At 33.5% G+C, this 17726-nt stretch overlaps 1 protein-coding gene across 3 annotated transcripts in view; it reads left to right on the top strand.

Moving 5' to 3' along the window:
- Positions 1–17726, top strand: part of LOC149794578 (uncharacterized) — a 72032-nt gene that overhangs the window by 51886 nt on the left and 2420 nt on the right. For all 3 annotated transcript variants that reach the window (XM_089968863.1, XM_089968861.1, XM_089968862.1), the window contains 3 exons: positions 6167–6331; positions 10466–10501; positions 13855–13916. In XM_089968863.1, coding sequence (XP_089824989.1) covers positions 6167–6331; positions 10466–10501; positions 13855–13892 — 239 coding nt within the window. In that variant the 3' untranslated portion in view covers positions 13893–13916. The remainder of the gene's footprint in view (positions 1–6166; positions 6332–10465; positions 10502–13854; positions 13917–17726) is intronic.

The following is a 17726-nucleotide window of genomic DNA, read 5'->3' as shown; positions in this document are numbered from 1 at the left end:
CGTTTATAAATAAACATCTTATTAAAAAAGTTGCTTTGGATTTCTTCACAAATTCAGTCCCAACCCAGCCTCATCTTGTGACAATTTGTACAGCAAAATGTTTAAACACTTGGTGGACTCTTAGTGCCAGACCTCAGTCTTATATGGTGAACAATCTATTAAATTATTTGCAGCTGCACCTATAGCAAGCCAGACACCTACAAATAAATATGTGTAACGTAACGTATGTGAATGACATTGACTAGAAAAAAAAAGGAAACAATCTGCTACTGAGCGAGAGCATACTCTGAAATCCGAGCGCTCTTGTGATATCCTCTGGCCCATATCTCAGCCGACTTGCATTATGTTTAACAATATAGGTTTATGCCATATCTTCTAACTGCATGGTGGTTTCATAGTTTTAAAGATGGTGGCGAAATTATGGCGGATGACCACGATCTCTGTCCGAGATTTATGAGCGGGATGTGGTTATAATAAGGGTAATTGATAAACATTATCGATGCACGGTCGAATTTATTTTTATCATTACGGGCAGTAAACCGATGTGTTTTATATACTAAAATATATTTGAAGCACAAGGTTTGGATCGGAGAACTAACTAGAGGCAATACAATTATCGGAGGTAGTCAAGAGAGCTTATCCACACTTTTTGGCGATTAAAAAGGCCCTGTTGTCAAAGTTCCTATGCCTGATGCCGAGGTTTCACACTGGATATTGTACGTCTCCAGTGTTGCCAAAAGTTGTGGAACATTATCGATGGAGATGGTTGTGATCGTTCCAGTGTACGCACAACATGCCCAAAAGTGAATACACAATGACTCTTAATGGGATTATAAGACTGAGAACGCTAATATTCCGATCGTTTTAGAGATCCTTCGTATCAAGAATTGTGACATTTTTTGTGAACGTAGAGTCTAGTGTTCACTGAATTCGGCTGTATTTACCAAACTTAACAGATTCTCTTTCTTATGCATGTGTGCGGGACCATATTTCTATACTCACTAACCTCTTGAAATGATACTATTAAACAATTTAATTGTTTAAAAATAGATACATATCCGCTATCACTTTCAGAATCAAAAGTTGGTCTTCAATGTATTTGAATTATTAGGAGTGTAATATAGTTACAAATATTGTCACGGAATTCTATAAATCCTTTTAGTGTTTTAAGTACATGTACTCGGGTTTTGTCTTTTGTGCACAACGATACCTGAGGCTGATTTATGTATATTGTACAAAGAAAACGAAATAATGAGTTCGGTTCATCCTATGCCGCACATGCGAACTGCTTTCGATGGGCATAACCGAATACTTCCAGCGCACAGACGATGTATTGCGGCATCGTCTGTGTATAAATACTTCACCATAGGTCAAAATCTTTACATTATGGAACGTCTTGTCAGTGAGCGGTTTACATTAATTATTTGCACATCTTCAGCTGTAGAGCTGACCAGATTGATCGGAGTCACAGCTGTAGAGCTGATATGAGTCGCAGCTGTGTAGCTGATTGAAGTATTCAGAGTGACTAGATTGACTAGAGTGAGCATAGTGATCATAGTTATCGGAGTGATCGGAGTCGACGTGGTACCAGCTGCAGAGCTAACCATAGAAGCTGACCATAGCAGCTGTGAAGTTGAACCATAGCAGCCGTAGAGCTGAGTAAACAGTGCTTCTGGTCGAGTAGCAGATGATCAGGCGCTGCTGACCGAGATTGGTGTGCACTGATTGCTTGATTGACCAGCCTGGAATACTGACTGCTTGATTGACCAGTGTGACTGGTAGCCAAGTGTTCTGTTGACGGAGTGTGTAACTCCACACATGTAATATTTTAGCCGTGGGCTAATCGTTGGGGTATTTAATACCAAGTGTGTTTTTGGGACTGTAAAGATGTTTTGTACATCTGTCCCTTTGTTTTCATCATTATCACTATTTGAGGGAAAGAATGTAGACCAGATCAATGTATGCCAGGATTTATCCTAGGGTCAGTCTATGCAGATCTTGGAGGTTTTGTCCCAACACCCAGACGTGCTTACGGACAAACCAGGCCGTATTGGATTGATTCAACTCGACCAAGTTGAATACCTCTGAGCCGATCAGGATTAAAGGATATATAATACCCTTTAATGCGCGGAAAACAATCAACGAAAAAGTGGGGAAAATGTTATCACAGGAAGTGATCGAACCTTCCAGTTCCCCGTACTCGTCCCCCGTTGTGTTAGTCAGAAAGAAAAATAAGACAAGCCCTTTTTGCATTGACTTTCAGCAACTGAACACAATCACCGTGTTTGATGGAGAACCAAAGCCAGACATAGAAAGTTTATTTTCAGAGTTGGCGGTTCATAAATACATTTCCAAGTTAGACATCACCAAGGGATATTGGCAGATACCAATCACTGATAATGCCTTCGAGTTAACTGCATTCTCGACTCCCAAAGGTCTTTATCAATTTAAAGCCTTGCCTTTCGGTTTAGTCAACGCCAGTGTTTCGAGCGTTCGTCTCATGCGCAAACTGTTAAACGGTATGGAAAACTTCGACAGTTTTGTAGATGATATCTTTGTTTATGCCTATGCTTGGGATGAACATGTTAAGGTATTAAGGCATCATTTCGATAGACTTTACGCTGCCAATCTCTCAGCTAGGATCACAAAATGTAGTATAGGGTATTTTAACCTAGAATGTTTGGAGCATATTGTAAGTGGATTAGTCCAGTTGAAACCTCACCCTGACAACATATAAGCAATAAGAGATACACCTAGGCCAGAAGCTAAGAAACAAGTAAGATCTTTCCTAGGTTTGATTGTATTTTACAGGAAATCTGTCCCAATTCTGCGGCTATTGCCAGCCCATTAACAGATGTGAATAGGAAAGGGCAACTGAAAAAAAGTTCTCCGTAGGGGGTATGCCAGGAAAAAGCATTTAACGCTTTAAAACAGAAACAGCAGCCGCTCTTATACTTGAACAAGGCTAAGGTCGCCAACGCAAGATTGATGCGATGGACGTTGTCTTTGCAACCGTATAGTTTCCGAATCGAGGCGATTCGAGGGTCAGAAAATGTGGGTGCTGATTTTTTAAGTAGGGTGTAATGAGCAGATTATTTTCGTTAAGTATTCAAGATTAAATGTTTTAACAATTGTTTATATTCACATTCCATGATTTTTCTACACGTGTTACCACATTTTTAAGAGGTGAGATATTGTCACGGATTTGTATAAATCCTTTTTTTTATTATTAAATACATGTACTCTGGTCTCGTTTTTTGTGTACAACGATACCCGAGGCTGATTTATGTATATTGTACAAATATTTCAAAATAGTGAGTTCGGTTCATCCTATGCCGCATGTGCGAAGTGCTTTCGATGGGAAGAACCGAATACTTCCAGCGCACTGACGATGTATTGCGGCATAGTCTGTGTATAAATACCTCACCGTATGTCAAAATCTTTACATTACGGAACGTCTTGTCAGTAAGCGGACTACTTTAAGGATTTGCACATCTTCAGCTATAGAGCCGACCAGAGTGATCGGAATCACAGCTGTAGAGCTGATCTGAGTGGCAGCTGTATAGCTGATTAAGGCGACCAGAGTGACCAGATTGACCACAGTGATCAGTTATAACAGTTATCGGAGTGATAGGAGTCGACGTGGTACCAGCTGCAGAGCTAACCATAGAAGTTGACCATAGCAGCTGTGAAGCTGAACCATAACATTTGTGTTTCCATTATTAAATTCGTGCGGATTATGTTAATTGATTCATTATTTGGATATTATACGCACGTATAATGTCATAATTATTTTCTCATTCAAGTCATTCGTCATTAAATATTGTATTTGTATCAACATCAAAAGTGTTCTGTTGTAAATCCGAAATCCCACCCGGTTATCTTGTTACTAATGTAATCTGAGCTAGAAATTAAGAATGATCAAGGATCGAATAGTTTCTTCATATATGAGGTTCAAAGACACTTTCGTTTATTTTGTTTTCAAATTGCAATTTTAAATATATTTATTTATCGAATACTGAGTCAAACAATTTCTGAAAAGGTGATCTTTATCGTTTCTTCAGTACACAATTAGCTTAATAGCGGAAAGGTGACATGCTTGGTCCATACTTTTAATATTATGGTGTTTATCTTTACGTTAGAAGTGGCAGGCATTATGGAATAATGAAGTGAATAACACATTTGATGCAATCAAGCCAACCCTAAGAAAATTGACCCCTTCTTATAGAACCATCCGTAGGGAGTAGCTAGTGTTTTGACCTTCAACCTACGCGCTATCAGTACTACAATGTTTATGAAATAAAGGAACTTTCTGATACAGTAAAAGTCTCTTGTATTATAAAGTCTTGAGAGAAGTAAAAATTTATTCTAAGATATAACTTTTATGCTATCACCTTCAGAATTTGTATGCAATGAAAATACCGTCCTTCATATTCAATACCTTTTCATCTTAATCTTCATTGACATACACCATTTACATTCCCTGTTGATCGGGAGGTTTTTTATATTACCATTTACATCTTATCGTTTTGATTTTGACTACTTGGTTTTTTATCGCTGGTCGATACGAAACATTCATCATTTTAAATTATCCTACATATAACGTTTTGATGTCGCTAAATGTCCTAGCAGTGCTGGTGCGCAGTAATAATACCATAAATCAATAAATCAATAAATAAATAAATCAATCAATCAATTAATTAATCAATCAATCAATCATCCAATCAATCAATCAATCAATCTCGTTATTTTTTGTTTGTTCTTTTTGTAAAGATGTACAGCATCATCATTACCTGTTCCAAACTATCTTGACTAAACTATGTTTAAGACCTACTTTCACATTATGATGATTTAGCAGAAGATTTAAAATTATTTGTGGAAACGGTTTCTGAAATATGTTTGCATTTTAATCAGTATACTTTTACAGGTCTTTGTTTCTTTTACGATCGTACTGATGATATATTATTTTCATAGAAACCTCAGTATAACTCACTTTCGTGTTGCAGTTAGTTTATGAATATGCTTAGGGCTTAGAAAATTTAAGGAACTATTCAAGCTTTAAGGTAATGAATATCTATTTATAAAGTTTAGGGAAATTTAATTTCATACACACTAGAAATCAGGTAGAAATTGTATTTGTGTAAGAGTCAATCAAAATGAGATTATTTTCTGGTCAAATCGAAAATTGTATAATCTCTAAACGCTTGTATTTAAGCATCCTCTTTTACGAACCATTAATTAAATTCAGGTATACTTTCGTTTCAAATGCTGAACTTTATTTTTCAGACAACATTGTATATCATGTACTTTTTGCGGGGCATGACAGTGTGGACTAAAACATTGCAAAATTCGTCATTAAGTAATGAGTGAGGACATTATATAATGAACAGTAAATTCTTATATCCACCATTCGATTCCTACATCGGGTAGAGAAATAATTAAACTATTTTTTGTAAATAAGGTTTTTAACATATTTATGTTTCAATAATACAAAAAATCACACACACCCACACCCACACAGACAGACATATATGTATATATATATATATATATATATATATATATATATATATATATATATATATATATATATATATATACATATCCGTTTGTCCATTTGTGTATTTCTACGTTCCAGTGACAGTGTTATATATTAACATACATATGTGCTATAGACGGTAATTAACGTTTGTGTGAGTTGATCTAAGTATTATGTAGATCTAGATATTTCATTTTTCATCCCTCGTTTATATACCGTTTCCACAAATAATGAAATAATGCTTCATAGAAGGTGATAAAAAGTTAAGGAAATCATACCATTCTCAACATGTGGTAGGCTTATCTATTGGATGTTTATACACGTTTGAAGTTGTTTTGACGCATTCTTCTTTGCGTAAACCCCTACGTGATGTCATCAAACATGATATATATATCATGTTTGCTTGAAAAGATCTAAACAATATCGATCCCATTCATAGCAAAAATAGAAACATTTTGGTTGATTACTTAGAAAGTGTTCAATAATTACTAAAATAAAATTAGACCAAATACAATGGACATCAGTTACTTTACCCACTGTTCTTCACCCGCGTCTGTTGCACATTAGTACTAGGGCAACATTAACCAGATAAGCGATTTCAAGCCATGTTTGGTGTCACATTTACAGGTCTTGCTCAGTCCGGTACTGGTGAAAGTAAGATTCAGTTAAGTTCTGACGGCAGTAAAGATGACATGCACATTGCCATCATTTCTCTCCAGGGTGCAGCTCTGGGGCTGGTTATTTCATTTGGAATTTACAGAGTGTATAAAAAGAACGGGTGCAGCTGCAAAAGTAAGTTCAGTTTGCATATAACAGTTAGCATATAACTGAGTGTTACATTCAGCTTGTTTTTCGAATGACTTATCGTACATCTTTGAGTCATTATATTTGACCTTGTTTCTGATTTTTGAAAGAAGCATGACCGTATGTGTAAGGACGCTTGCACATGAGAGCTAAGCAATGGGTATGATTATCCGGGTTCGATTCCTGCCTCAAGCGTATCATACTTTGATATTGGTTTATTATGCATTATATTCCTCTTTCTAATATATACCTTTGCGTGTAGGTTTTTGCGTTCTAAGTACAACATTCTACTCTTTGTCTTAACATAAATTGCCTTTTCTAAAACCTGTGTAGATATTTAATTTGCATAAAACAAATTGATACCATATGCTTTATGATGGAAATGTCTGATAACAATGATTCGGGTGAAATTAAATATTGGGCAGTTCATTTTTATCACATTCTATGATACTTTATTTATTCTGAGGAAACAATTGGCTTCGGATGAATGTTCATAAAGCGTATATAACAACATGCTGCAAATCATATTAATTGAGGTGAAAATAATTAATCGGATTACCATACATTATTTGATTAAAGTCGTTGAATATTAAATATGTTATCAAGCCCTTTAGGTTTTGGTCAAATTAATTATTTTGTCGAAATTCAATGTCGTAAAAAGGACAACAGTGTGCTGAAAACAATATGCAGAGATACAATTTAGTACAATTCATATGATAGCACCAGCTAAAAGTAACATTGATGATTATTTGTTTTTCTTTCTTCAAATGAGACGCTCGAGTGCCAGGAACGTTTACATAAGATAGGTCCTACTTGTTTTGACGTATGATCAAAACATAAACTGCTTGCCATCTGCTAAACATTTTCTCATATATGGGACATGTACTAGGGACATATCGATAAGTGGGGCACTGGCGATGACACAAACATTGCATTTTTTATTCCCATATCAGGATTAATTAATTAAAGTCGCTCGAGGCAGTCCGGATGTTGCGGGAGGTTAATACAAATTAACAAATACAAATTTGATGCAAACGTCCCCGATCGGTCATGTACCCGGGACATACACTGGGATTGGATATCTGTATGCCTCCTTGTTGTTGCCAAAGTACCAGTACCCGAAGTTTCGATATATTACCTGTGGGCAAATTCGCCTTCCTGACAGACTTCCTGAAGGAATAAAGCAACTATACTTTGCAATACCCTCCTTGCAGCCTTGATTTAGCTCCAGGTACTTATTGGCCAAAGTCAGTTATTAGAAAATCGCTGAGACACCAAATGGTACATACAAATTATATTAAATAATACTTGGATAACCAGACTGAGAAAGTGTGTATAGGTTCTGCTGTTCGTAAAAAAGAACTTTGTTGCGCAGAACTCTAAAATTCGGAACATTTAAATATCATTAATGTAAAATGGGTATCCGAGAGATGTTTCTCGTTCTCCATTTCATCGAAATACATGTCACATATAAATTTTCATTACAAAATACTTTATTTGATTTCTCCCAACTTGTCCGTATTTACAAGACCAGACGATGTGATTCGAATATCCGTTATATACACACATGCCATAGGCCTGATTTATCTCATGATGCTTTCCAAATTTACAATCAACTTTTGCAATATTTATGAAATTGTTCGTATGTTTGAATGCATGTTTACAGTCCATAGCCCAATAATAAAGGCTTGTTTTAAAATTTTAAAGTGACGGGTGATTAAAATGTCCGGAAGATTTGTTTGATTTTTTATGTTGATTGAGAGCAAGAAGCTAAAACAAATGAAGGCACGAAAACTAATATACGCACTGAAAGGGATACAAATTGAAACTAAATGACAAACATATTATATAATTATTGACTTGACTCTAAACGAATATATTTTTCTCTGATATTTTCGGGGAAACACAAAAGGATATAAGACAAAAAGGAATGTGTTCCCGAGAGTAACAGCACCGTGTCCCCTTGAAAAGAGAAAAAAATTAATTATAATTTTGAATTTAGTTAGTTAGAAGGTACAGGTCAGTGATCTGGTTTTCCAGAGGCTGATTAAATATTAAAGGGGACAATGATTGTACTTAAGATCGTGATTAAAACTGATTGCAAGTCTTGCATTTTTGTTACAAAGGAAATGCCGAATGCAGGACATAAAAGTGAAAAGGGTAGGCGTTCAAACATTTTAAATATCTTGCTAATAAGCTAGCAAACTAGCTCGTCAAGCAGAACGAATCCGCGACAAACTTCGGTTTCAGTAGTGATTCTTATCAGATTCAGCATTGACTTACATTTGACTGCATTTGTTCATACCAGCTGCAAACAATGAGGACAGCAGGCCTCGTTATTATTAAAACTGATATTAATTCTTAAATTGTTGTTAAAGGAGCAAGACAAGATACAGGAGATCAAGGTGAAAAAGGATGGCGTTCAAACATTCCTGGTGTCTTGCTGAAAGTTAAAGATTCAGCTGCCAAGTACATTTTAGCAAAACAAATGCACGGCAAACTTCGTATATGAATTAAATTTAAACATCTAATTATATTGTAATTGCAATGTATGTATGTATGTATGCATGTATGTATGTATGTATGTATGTATGCATGCATGCATGTATGTATGTATGTATATATGTATGTATGTATGTATGTATGTATGCATGTATGTATGTATGTATGTATGTATGTATGTATGTATGTATATATACATACATGTTTGTGTGTGTTTATGTCCTTATATTTGTTCTTCTGTCTGTTGTAGTTATCATTACCGATACCCTCACTGAGCGAATAACCTACAAATGTACCCTATTGAGGTCCCTAACAAAATCATTCACACGTTTACTTGTCTCTGTTAATGTTCCCAACTGTGCAGAAGGTTATGTGCATCCCTGACATAGAGTATAGGAGTTCCTTTAAACCTAAATATAAGAAGGCAGTGTTAATTAAGTTACGACCCTATGGTCTTAAACTAAGTAACAGAAAAGCAAAACCAACTTGTTTAGTATATATATATATATATATATATATATATATATATATATATATATATATATATATATATATATATATATATATATATATATGTGTGTGTGTGTGTGTGTGTGTGTGTGTGTGTATGTATGTATGTATGTATTTCCCTATAATACAAACTGAAAACTTAAAAGGAACTAAAAGTATTGTGAATTAAATCCTAGTAATTCTAAACGTTCTATCAGAATCCCAAGGGCATTGAGTGTCCTGAAATTATTTCCAGTGTTGAATGTGCTGTATCACAATTCTATAATCCAAAATATTAATAATGCCAAAATAGTGATGTAGACCAACATGTCAATAACCTCTTTGTAATTCCAGCGAATAAGTGTTAAATAATTTATTTAAAATTATACCTTTAACGCAACTGAACTGAACGTAGGAATGAAAAATCTTTGTTTGCTTCAGAACCACATATAATATCGAAGGACACAATACGATGACGAGGATGTGAATAATTTTCCGAGTTTGTTCAGAGAATCCAGAAATTCCTTATGCTAAATAATGTTCCAACCTGTTCATCTCCATTAGTTTATTCTGCTTTTAAAAGCTCATTCCAAAGTTCGCAGCTGTATAGAAAGATTGGAATCACGATGATCAGATATAAACTTTCGGATGTGTTGGAGTATAGGTCTAAGGTGTCCATTACAAAATGTGCAGAATCCAAAATAGAAATTTCGTGCTGTTCTGCAAGCCTTGCACGTGACCAATCCTGTATTATTCATAGGTGATTAACGATATCAGTTCCATTAATTATCTTATCGCCGAGTATTAGGTACAGCTGACAATTTGAATTTCCGTTCTTGCTAAATATTATAATAGCTGACCTTATAGATTTTAATTTGTAGTTCCGTATTTTTTTGTAGAATATTGAAGAATAATCGCAAGCAATTTAGCAAAGATATCTGGAGAATATGATAGTCATGTCAGGTCATATGTAAGTGTCGGGCAGCAGTAATCTAAACTTCCAAGTTTACATGTTAGTTTGCTTTGTAATAGGGGCTGCAACAACTCGTATATAAATAACAGATGCAAACTGTAGGACATGACGCATCAGTATTATTTAACCTGATAATAATTCTTGCATTTGTGTTACAGGAGACGTGCTGAATACAACAGATCAAACACAAGAAGGTAGGCGTTTAAAGTTTTGTGAAGTGTTGCTGATAAGTTAAAGAGCTAGCTACCAAGTGCATTTAAACGGAACAAATCGAAGACAAAATTTGCATATTGATTAAGTTTAAATATCTAAGTATATTGTAATTGCTACTGTACCCCACAAAAAAACAGTATATTAACTATATATATATATATATATATATATATATATATATATATATATATATATATATATATATATATATATATTTGATTGCATGTGTAAATGTATATGTGTGTGTTGTGTCCCTGTGTTTGATTTACTGTCTGTGGTATGTACCACCATCCGCACACTCACTGAGCCAAAACGCTGTTGCTTGTCGTTGCCTTGAAAGATGTTTCAAGCAGTGACGATGGTTGCTTTTTCATTCAGAATAAAGCATAAATATAAGAAAACAATATGTATTGTGATAGTACTCTATGGTCTTATACTAAACAACAGAAAAAGCAAAACAAATAGGTGTAGCAAAATTCAGCACATCATTTATTTCCATAGAATACAAAGTGAAAATTTAAAAGGAACTTACAGTATTGAGAATTAAACCCTTAATTATCCTAAAAGTTCTATCACAAGTCCAAAGGTATCGAGTGTTCTGAAACGAAATCCAGTTTGTTGTGAATATGCTGATTTGCCAATTGTATTGATAAGAACAATTACATAATCAGAATGTTCCTGTATAAATTCACAATAATCCCAAAATAGTGATCTACACCGAAATGTCGATGAGTATATTATAATCTCAATGAATAATTGTTAATAAATAATTCATCTCAAATTATATCAGAACGTAAAGGAGGAATGTCATCTATTTGTTTTCAAAATAACCTTACGTAAAATCAAAAGACACAATAATGTGACCAGAATTTGGATTATTTTCCAATCAAATTCGTAAACCAGTTCTGCTTTAAAATATTTTATGGTAGACCTTGAACTCAAATATCATTAAACAACTTAAGTATACCTTACAAATTAAAAAAAACAACACAAAAACAAAAAAAACAAAAAAAAAAAAACAGGCACGTCTTCGAGAATCGTCTAAGGTTAAAACGCCGTCAACATGTTTACATTATCTGTAAGTATAATATCATGGACGAAGGCTAGATATATAATTTTTTGTTTACAAATGACCCCTACTATCTACAATCATGGACAAATGTCAAACACATAATATGGATATAAATAACAATTGAACTGTTTAATAGGATGTCAAACCAAAGAGATGTTTTTCGGTCGAGGAATTAATTAACACTTGCAATACCAATTGCAGTTATTTTATTCAAAATCCAAACATTTAATGATGATGCAGCTTAACATATTTTAATTGTTTTGGTACATTGTCATCATGCCAATCGCTAATATGTGCAAAATATATTGACCTACCTAAGTTTATCATTAACGCCTCGGATTCAGTTATGTCAAAATGGACGAGAGATATATCGGCCTTATTCAGCGCAGTGATACATTGAAATATTATAAAGAAAGAAAGCAATTGTTTTGATGCTATAGGCATACTTTAGGCATCCATAGAAATGTTGGATGTTTGCTTACGAAAAATACATGTCATTTAGTATGTGAATATGTGAAAAATAGGTTAATGAAACTTATAATATAACTTCACTTCGATAAAGACAAAGGTTGATTTCAATGTTGTTAACATAACAAGTTTTCATCATCCCTTCGTACTGGTACAGAGTAAGTAGCATGCTACATGTTGTTTAGTTTCTCCAACCTGATGGAGCTATGTCCATAATTTTGGCAGCATCAGCATAGCTGCAGTAATGGTTCCTCACTCTTGACATACATTATCTACTCGGAAATTTGTCCCTTTCTATTTAAAAGAGCTTAATTTGTCCATTTAGATGATAAGGTAATTAATAATGTGAGGATCCTCATTGGTTAATTTTGAGACACACGCAGAATGGCTGGCTATGAAGAGATTGCATTCTACAATGCATTGCCTTCAACAACCGAAATATCTTGTTTCAAACTGGAATTTAAATACACATGATTTTATGAACTCTTCTTCCATGGTGTGTATGACAATGTGAAGGCAACTAATATATATGCAGTGTTATAGTCTGATTCTAATATTCTTAATTTAATGAGTTTTTTTCATCCTTGTGGTACTCTGATAGTGAGAAAACGACGCATGCGGTGTTTAGTCACTCTTGACAGATATTATTAAGTGGGACACATCTGATTTATTTTCCAAGCAAAATAATTTGTTTTACCGTCAAAGATGACACAAAGTGATATTGTGAAGATTACATCGAAATGTTTGTCCGGTTAAAGGTTTGACTTGCGCTAATTCTTAACTCTAAAGGCTTAATGTTTCAAAATGTACCATTGTCAACAGATCCCACTGACGATTGGAAATCAAAATACAAATGATTGTATAACAATCCGTTTTGCTCTAAAGCGTAAATCACATTATTAAAGCAAATTATGTCGGTGCCATTTGATATTTTCTGATATCTCACAAGTATCTCATAACCTCTTATGTTACGATTTTGGATCTCAATAGTATGCAATTTCAACACATCTTTTATTGAGAAATGGGGAGCACCATTTGATATATTTACAAGATATGGTTCTTCCAACACCACAAATTATTCTTAAAATATACACAAAACTTAGCAAAAATGTCCCTTACAAATGAAATGATGATTTAGTTGTAAAATTATAATCTTTCTAGATCAGGCATATACAAGAAGCCTGATTCTGTGTAGAATGTTGGAGGTGATTTTTTTGTGTTTTTGTTCCTACATTTTTAACCTTTTTCATCACATGACCTACCCATAAATTTCTGTATTATTTTAAGGTGATTTGAAACCTTGAGCAAACCACACTGTAGTAAACGCAAACCGATTTCACCATTAGATTTTCCTTTTGTGATACATATACCGCAAATATAAATATATTGAAAGGTGAAACTCTTTTATCTCTTGAATTGAATATGATACTACGAAAATCAATTGTTCTGATAACTAGGTATATTGCATGCGTGTATACCTAAATCGCTAAACATATAGAGGAATTAAGTACAAAAGTAGGCTAATATGCGTATTATTGTGGTATCATATGATGAAGATTATAATTTATTACTAAATAATGCCTGCAAATGCTGCAATTATAATATTTTTCTTTATACTAAAACATGCTACATAAGCATATGATATATATATATATATATATATATATATATATATATATATATATATATATATATGACATTAATATACAGCTTTGAATTTATCCAAGTCTTCACTTGTATGCAAGCACTACACGATTAAAAGTTTGTTAATCTAATATGTTTTTCTCACCCTAGAGATACCTCTAAGGGCACAGGAACAACGGGTGGTTTGAATTTTGCAGATCTATGGGACCGCGGTAAGCAATGGAATCATAACTGGAGTAATGCTTATGCAATCGTGATTTTGATTTGAACATTCATAATGGAATAATGAGGTATGAAATAGAACCCAGATAATCTCCTGGACTTGTTAGATGCGAGGCATATATGCACATTATTTTACTATGGTGGCACCAAAGGGTACAAATTCCACGCTTACAAGTGTAAATTATTTCTTAGAAATGGAATCAAATTGCAAATGAATTTGACACATATTTAGATAAAGTTTGTATGACATTGTTAAGGCAATTAATACCGAGCCAGGGCTACATCATTTGATTTTAGTTATAATATTTCTTATTTTGCACATAAAGAACACAAAGCGTATGCTCTTTCCACATATCATTTTATTGCAAATTGAGAAATATAGTTTTAGACGTGTATGGGGCATGCTACTGCCAAAATAAAAATTTATTTGGAGATTTTAGCTGAAAATATTGACATTTTAGGTATTGTTAAAACGTCCAAATATTTAAAACTACACAAACCATGAAACAAATTGGTATTTTCATATGAATTAATGACCCATTTGTGATAATGTCATTTTACCAACTGAAATATATGAAAGAAACTTCATTCCCTGATGAGCATGATAAGTGAGTCCTAAAGTTTGGATCTTGTATTTGTAGCATATAGCATCAAATGAACAAAACGATACTTCTATCGTGTAAGAAGAATTAAATCACTCTGGATCAAATTGATTTGGGACATATCAACTCTTATTCATTGTTAAATCTACAGGAAAAGCAGTTGTATTAAACATGTGAAACTATTGACATTGTGCTAGGTATCACTGAACTACTTGATTATATAATCGTCCCTAATAAAATCATAATATGTGTTCTCTCAATCATCTTGGATATGTGTTAAGCATTGAGCAATGTTAAATGTATTCATCAGGCAACGACATTAAAACGTAAAGATAAGACTATCCACTGTGCAGCGTCATTCGGACCGTTCAGGAAATGTCTTGTGCCTGGAAGAAATCTATATGTTTCGATCATACGTAATTATTTTTAGAAAATGAAAATAACATATGCATGGTTTGGGATATTGTATGGCTAAATTCGCGCCTAATATAAGTAATATACTTTCGATTCAGAGGATCTAATGTACAGATTATCATCATACATTTTACAAAATGAAATAAATATGTAAGAAAATTACTGATTATAGTGATAACATACCTTTGGTTAACATACAAGTGTCCATTTTAGCAATTTGCATGCTGACTTCTTTTGTGGAATGTGACACGCTAATAGTTCATATTACCCAGTTGATATCCTTCAGTTAAATAACAGCTTTCAAAATGGAACATTCATTACCTTTTATATTAAAAGCATCTGTCCTGGTGAATCCATGTACAGTACACTTATTCCTCTTTTGGAAATGATTATAACTAGCTTTCTAGAGGATAATATCCAATGTAGCATACAGTGAACGAATAGGCCATGCATAAAGCGTTCGTTACGTTTTGCAAATATACTTAATATATATATATATATATATATATGACTAATTATGGGGGAAGAGTGTTGGAAATTGAAAAGTTAAAATCACGGTTTGATGTCTAAATTAGGAGGAATATAGCCGATGTCAATAACTGTGATACAAAATCTTTGCGTTGAAAATAAGTAAGAAATAGACACTCTAATTTAAGATATAAAAGTTTAAATAGTTCATTCTGATTGAGTACACAAACCTTTCGAATGCATAGTAACAAGTTATTCGCTATTAATTGTGAACAGTATAAATATATGTAAATGTAAATGGTTGATAGGATTAGTTAAATGGTAAGACGCAAATATGTTGCATATATAGTTCTTGTCACGCGATCGTTGGTTGATCAAACTGATGTGAAAATTGGTTAAGTTTGCTTTTACGCTTTAACACAGCAGCACATTATTTTGTCTTGCGTTCTTAGTAAATGCTATAAAATCTTGATTTTTCACAGACAATTTGTTAGATCATAGCATGTACCAGCATAAAATCGATATATGCATATTTTGCAAGACAATAAACAAACTGGCGTAAACATTATAAGGTCGTTTGCGTTAGCTTGCTTATATACTATTTATAAGAAATGTCTTTACGTTTTTTAGTGCAAGCCGTTTGCAAATGTATAGCCATTTTAACTGATAATTATATCACTAAATATGAAGAAGTGTACATATTATTTAGCGAAATCCGTATCAATTACAATATGTTTATTTCAAAGTACATTACATTTGCTTGTGTCATTTGCTAATGTCATTATATTATCCTGCAAACAAAATTAAAATGTCAACACATATTGATTAGAGGTTCACCATGATAATCAGCCACCATTGAATTACTAAGGGGTTACAAATAGGAGTGTTCAAAAATTGAGCAGATATATTAGATGATTATAAGTAGCTGAATGTATGTAATCTTGTTTAAAGAGCTAATCTCCAATAGAGAGTTCGGATCCATTAAAAAGGTTGCACGCTGACTGACATATACTCTGAGTCTACTGAAATAGTTTACTTCTCCATTTTACATTAGGATAACTTAATAAATTATTGCTAATGGACTTGAGAATTCGGACTGAATTTGCAACATAAAATGAAGAATAGGTGCAATATGTAACACACGAATAAGCTCTGGAAGACACCAGAAGGAAACCGAAGTCAACTGGGAGGAATCACACTTTAGATTTTTAAATTACATTAAGATGCACTGAGGTGGGAAAATGTAGCACTTTCCATCTGATAGCCCCATTACGAGAGCATCACATGAAACCAGCATTTTAAAGATTGTACGTCATCTTGAGATTATATATCGTTCTTATCATGAAACATGCTTGTCCCGTACGATATATAATGCAATCCTTAGATACGGCAACGAAAGGAGATATGAAAAGGTTCTGCAAGTAATAATCCCACACAAATAGAACCACTGATTTAGTCAAATTTTCTCATAGGGAACTGACAATGTAGCACAAAAGCCCGATGAAACCGAACAGGGAAGAAGACACAAAGAGGTTAACACATATTTCACATGTGTGCCCATAATTAGCATTATTTGTATGAAAGTTTCACATTTTAAACACGAGAGTAACCAGAATTGTCAAATGTAGGCTGTTTTAATAAGTTGAACAATATAGTGTTAACGTGTTGTTTGAACGAAACAAAATTAGTAGAAAAGTACTATGTCGAATACGATAGTGCCCTTAATTACAAAATATTGGAATAACTGGGTCGTGTTTCTGAATACAAAAGTGTTATAGTGGTAAGCCGTATAATATGTAATATGAAAACTAATTATTATTAAACGGGTTAAACGATATTTGTTTTCCAAATAAAATATCCAAGCATAGTGATACAATTCCAATTGATATCCAGTATAATGTACCACGGTGACATTCTTCTGCATTCCTACGATAGACATGAGCAGTGTCGAAATTAAATTAATTAAATGTATGTAGCATTATTTAATCAGATCTTTTATATTCAGTAGTTTATGTTGTATTTCTAACAATGTTATTATAGAGAATATTTTAAAAATCTTTCTCTATGTTTGAGTCTAGTGTTATGATGAGTTTATAATTGTTTCATTTGGTGACATAATATTCACCAAGTATAAAAGGCATTCGTCGCAGAAACAAAATTGAAATAGACGTAAAGACAGAATGTGAATGTCAGATACAAGTAGTGACGAATAATTGTTAAATAATATCTTTACAATAGTTATACTTGGTCAAACATGTAAAGCCAAATTTGCGTTAAATTAATTATTGTTGGGAATGTCACAAACCAATTAGGATA

Source organism: Sinohyriopsis cumingii, chromosome 8, assembly GCF_028554795.1.
Source record: "Sinohyriopsis cumingii isolate HCF-2022 chromosome 8, ASM2855479v2, whole genome shotgun sequence".
Classification (NCBI taxonomy): Eukaryota; Metazoa; Mollusca; class Bivalvia; order Unionida; family Unionidae; genus Sinohyriopsis; species Sinohyriopsis cumingii.
This window is presented reverse-complemented; position numbering and strand designations above follow the sequence as displayed.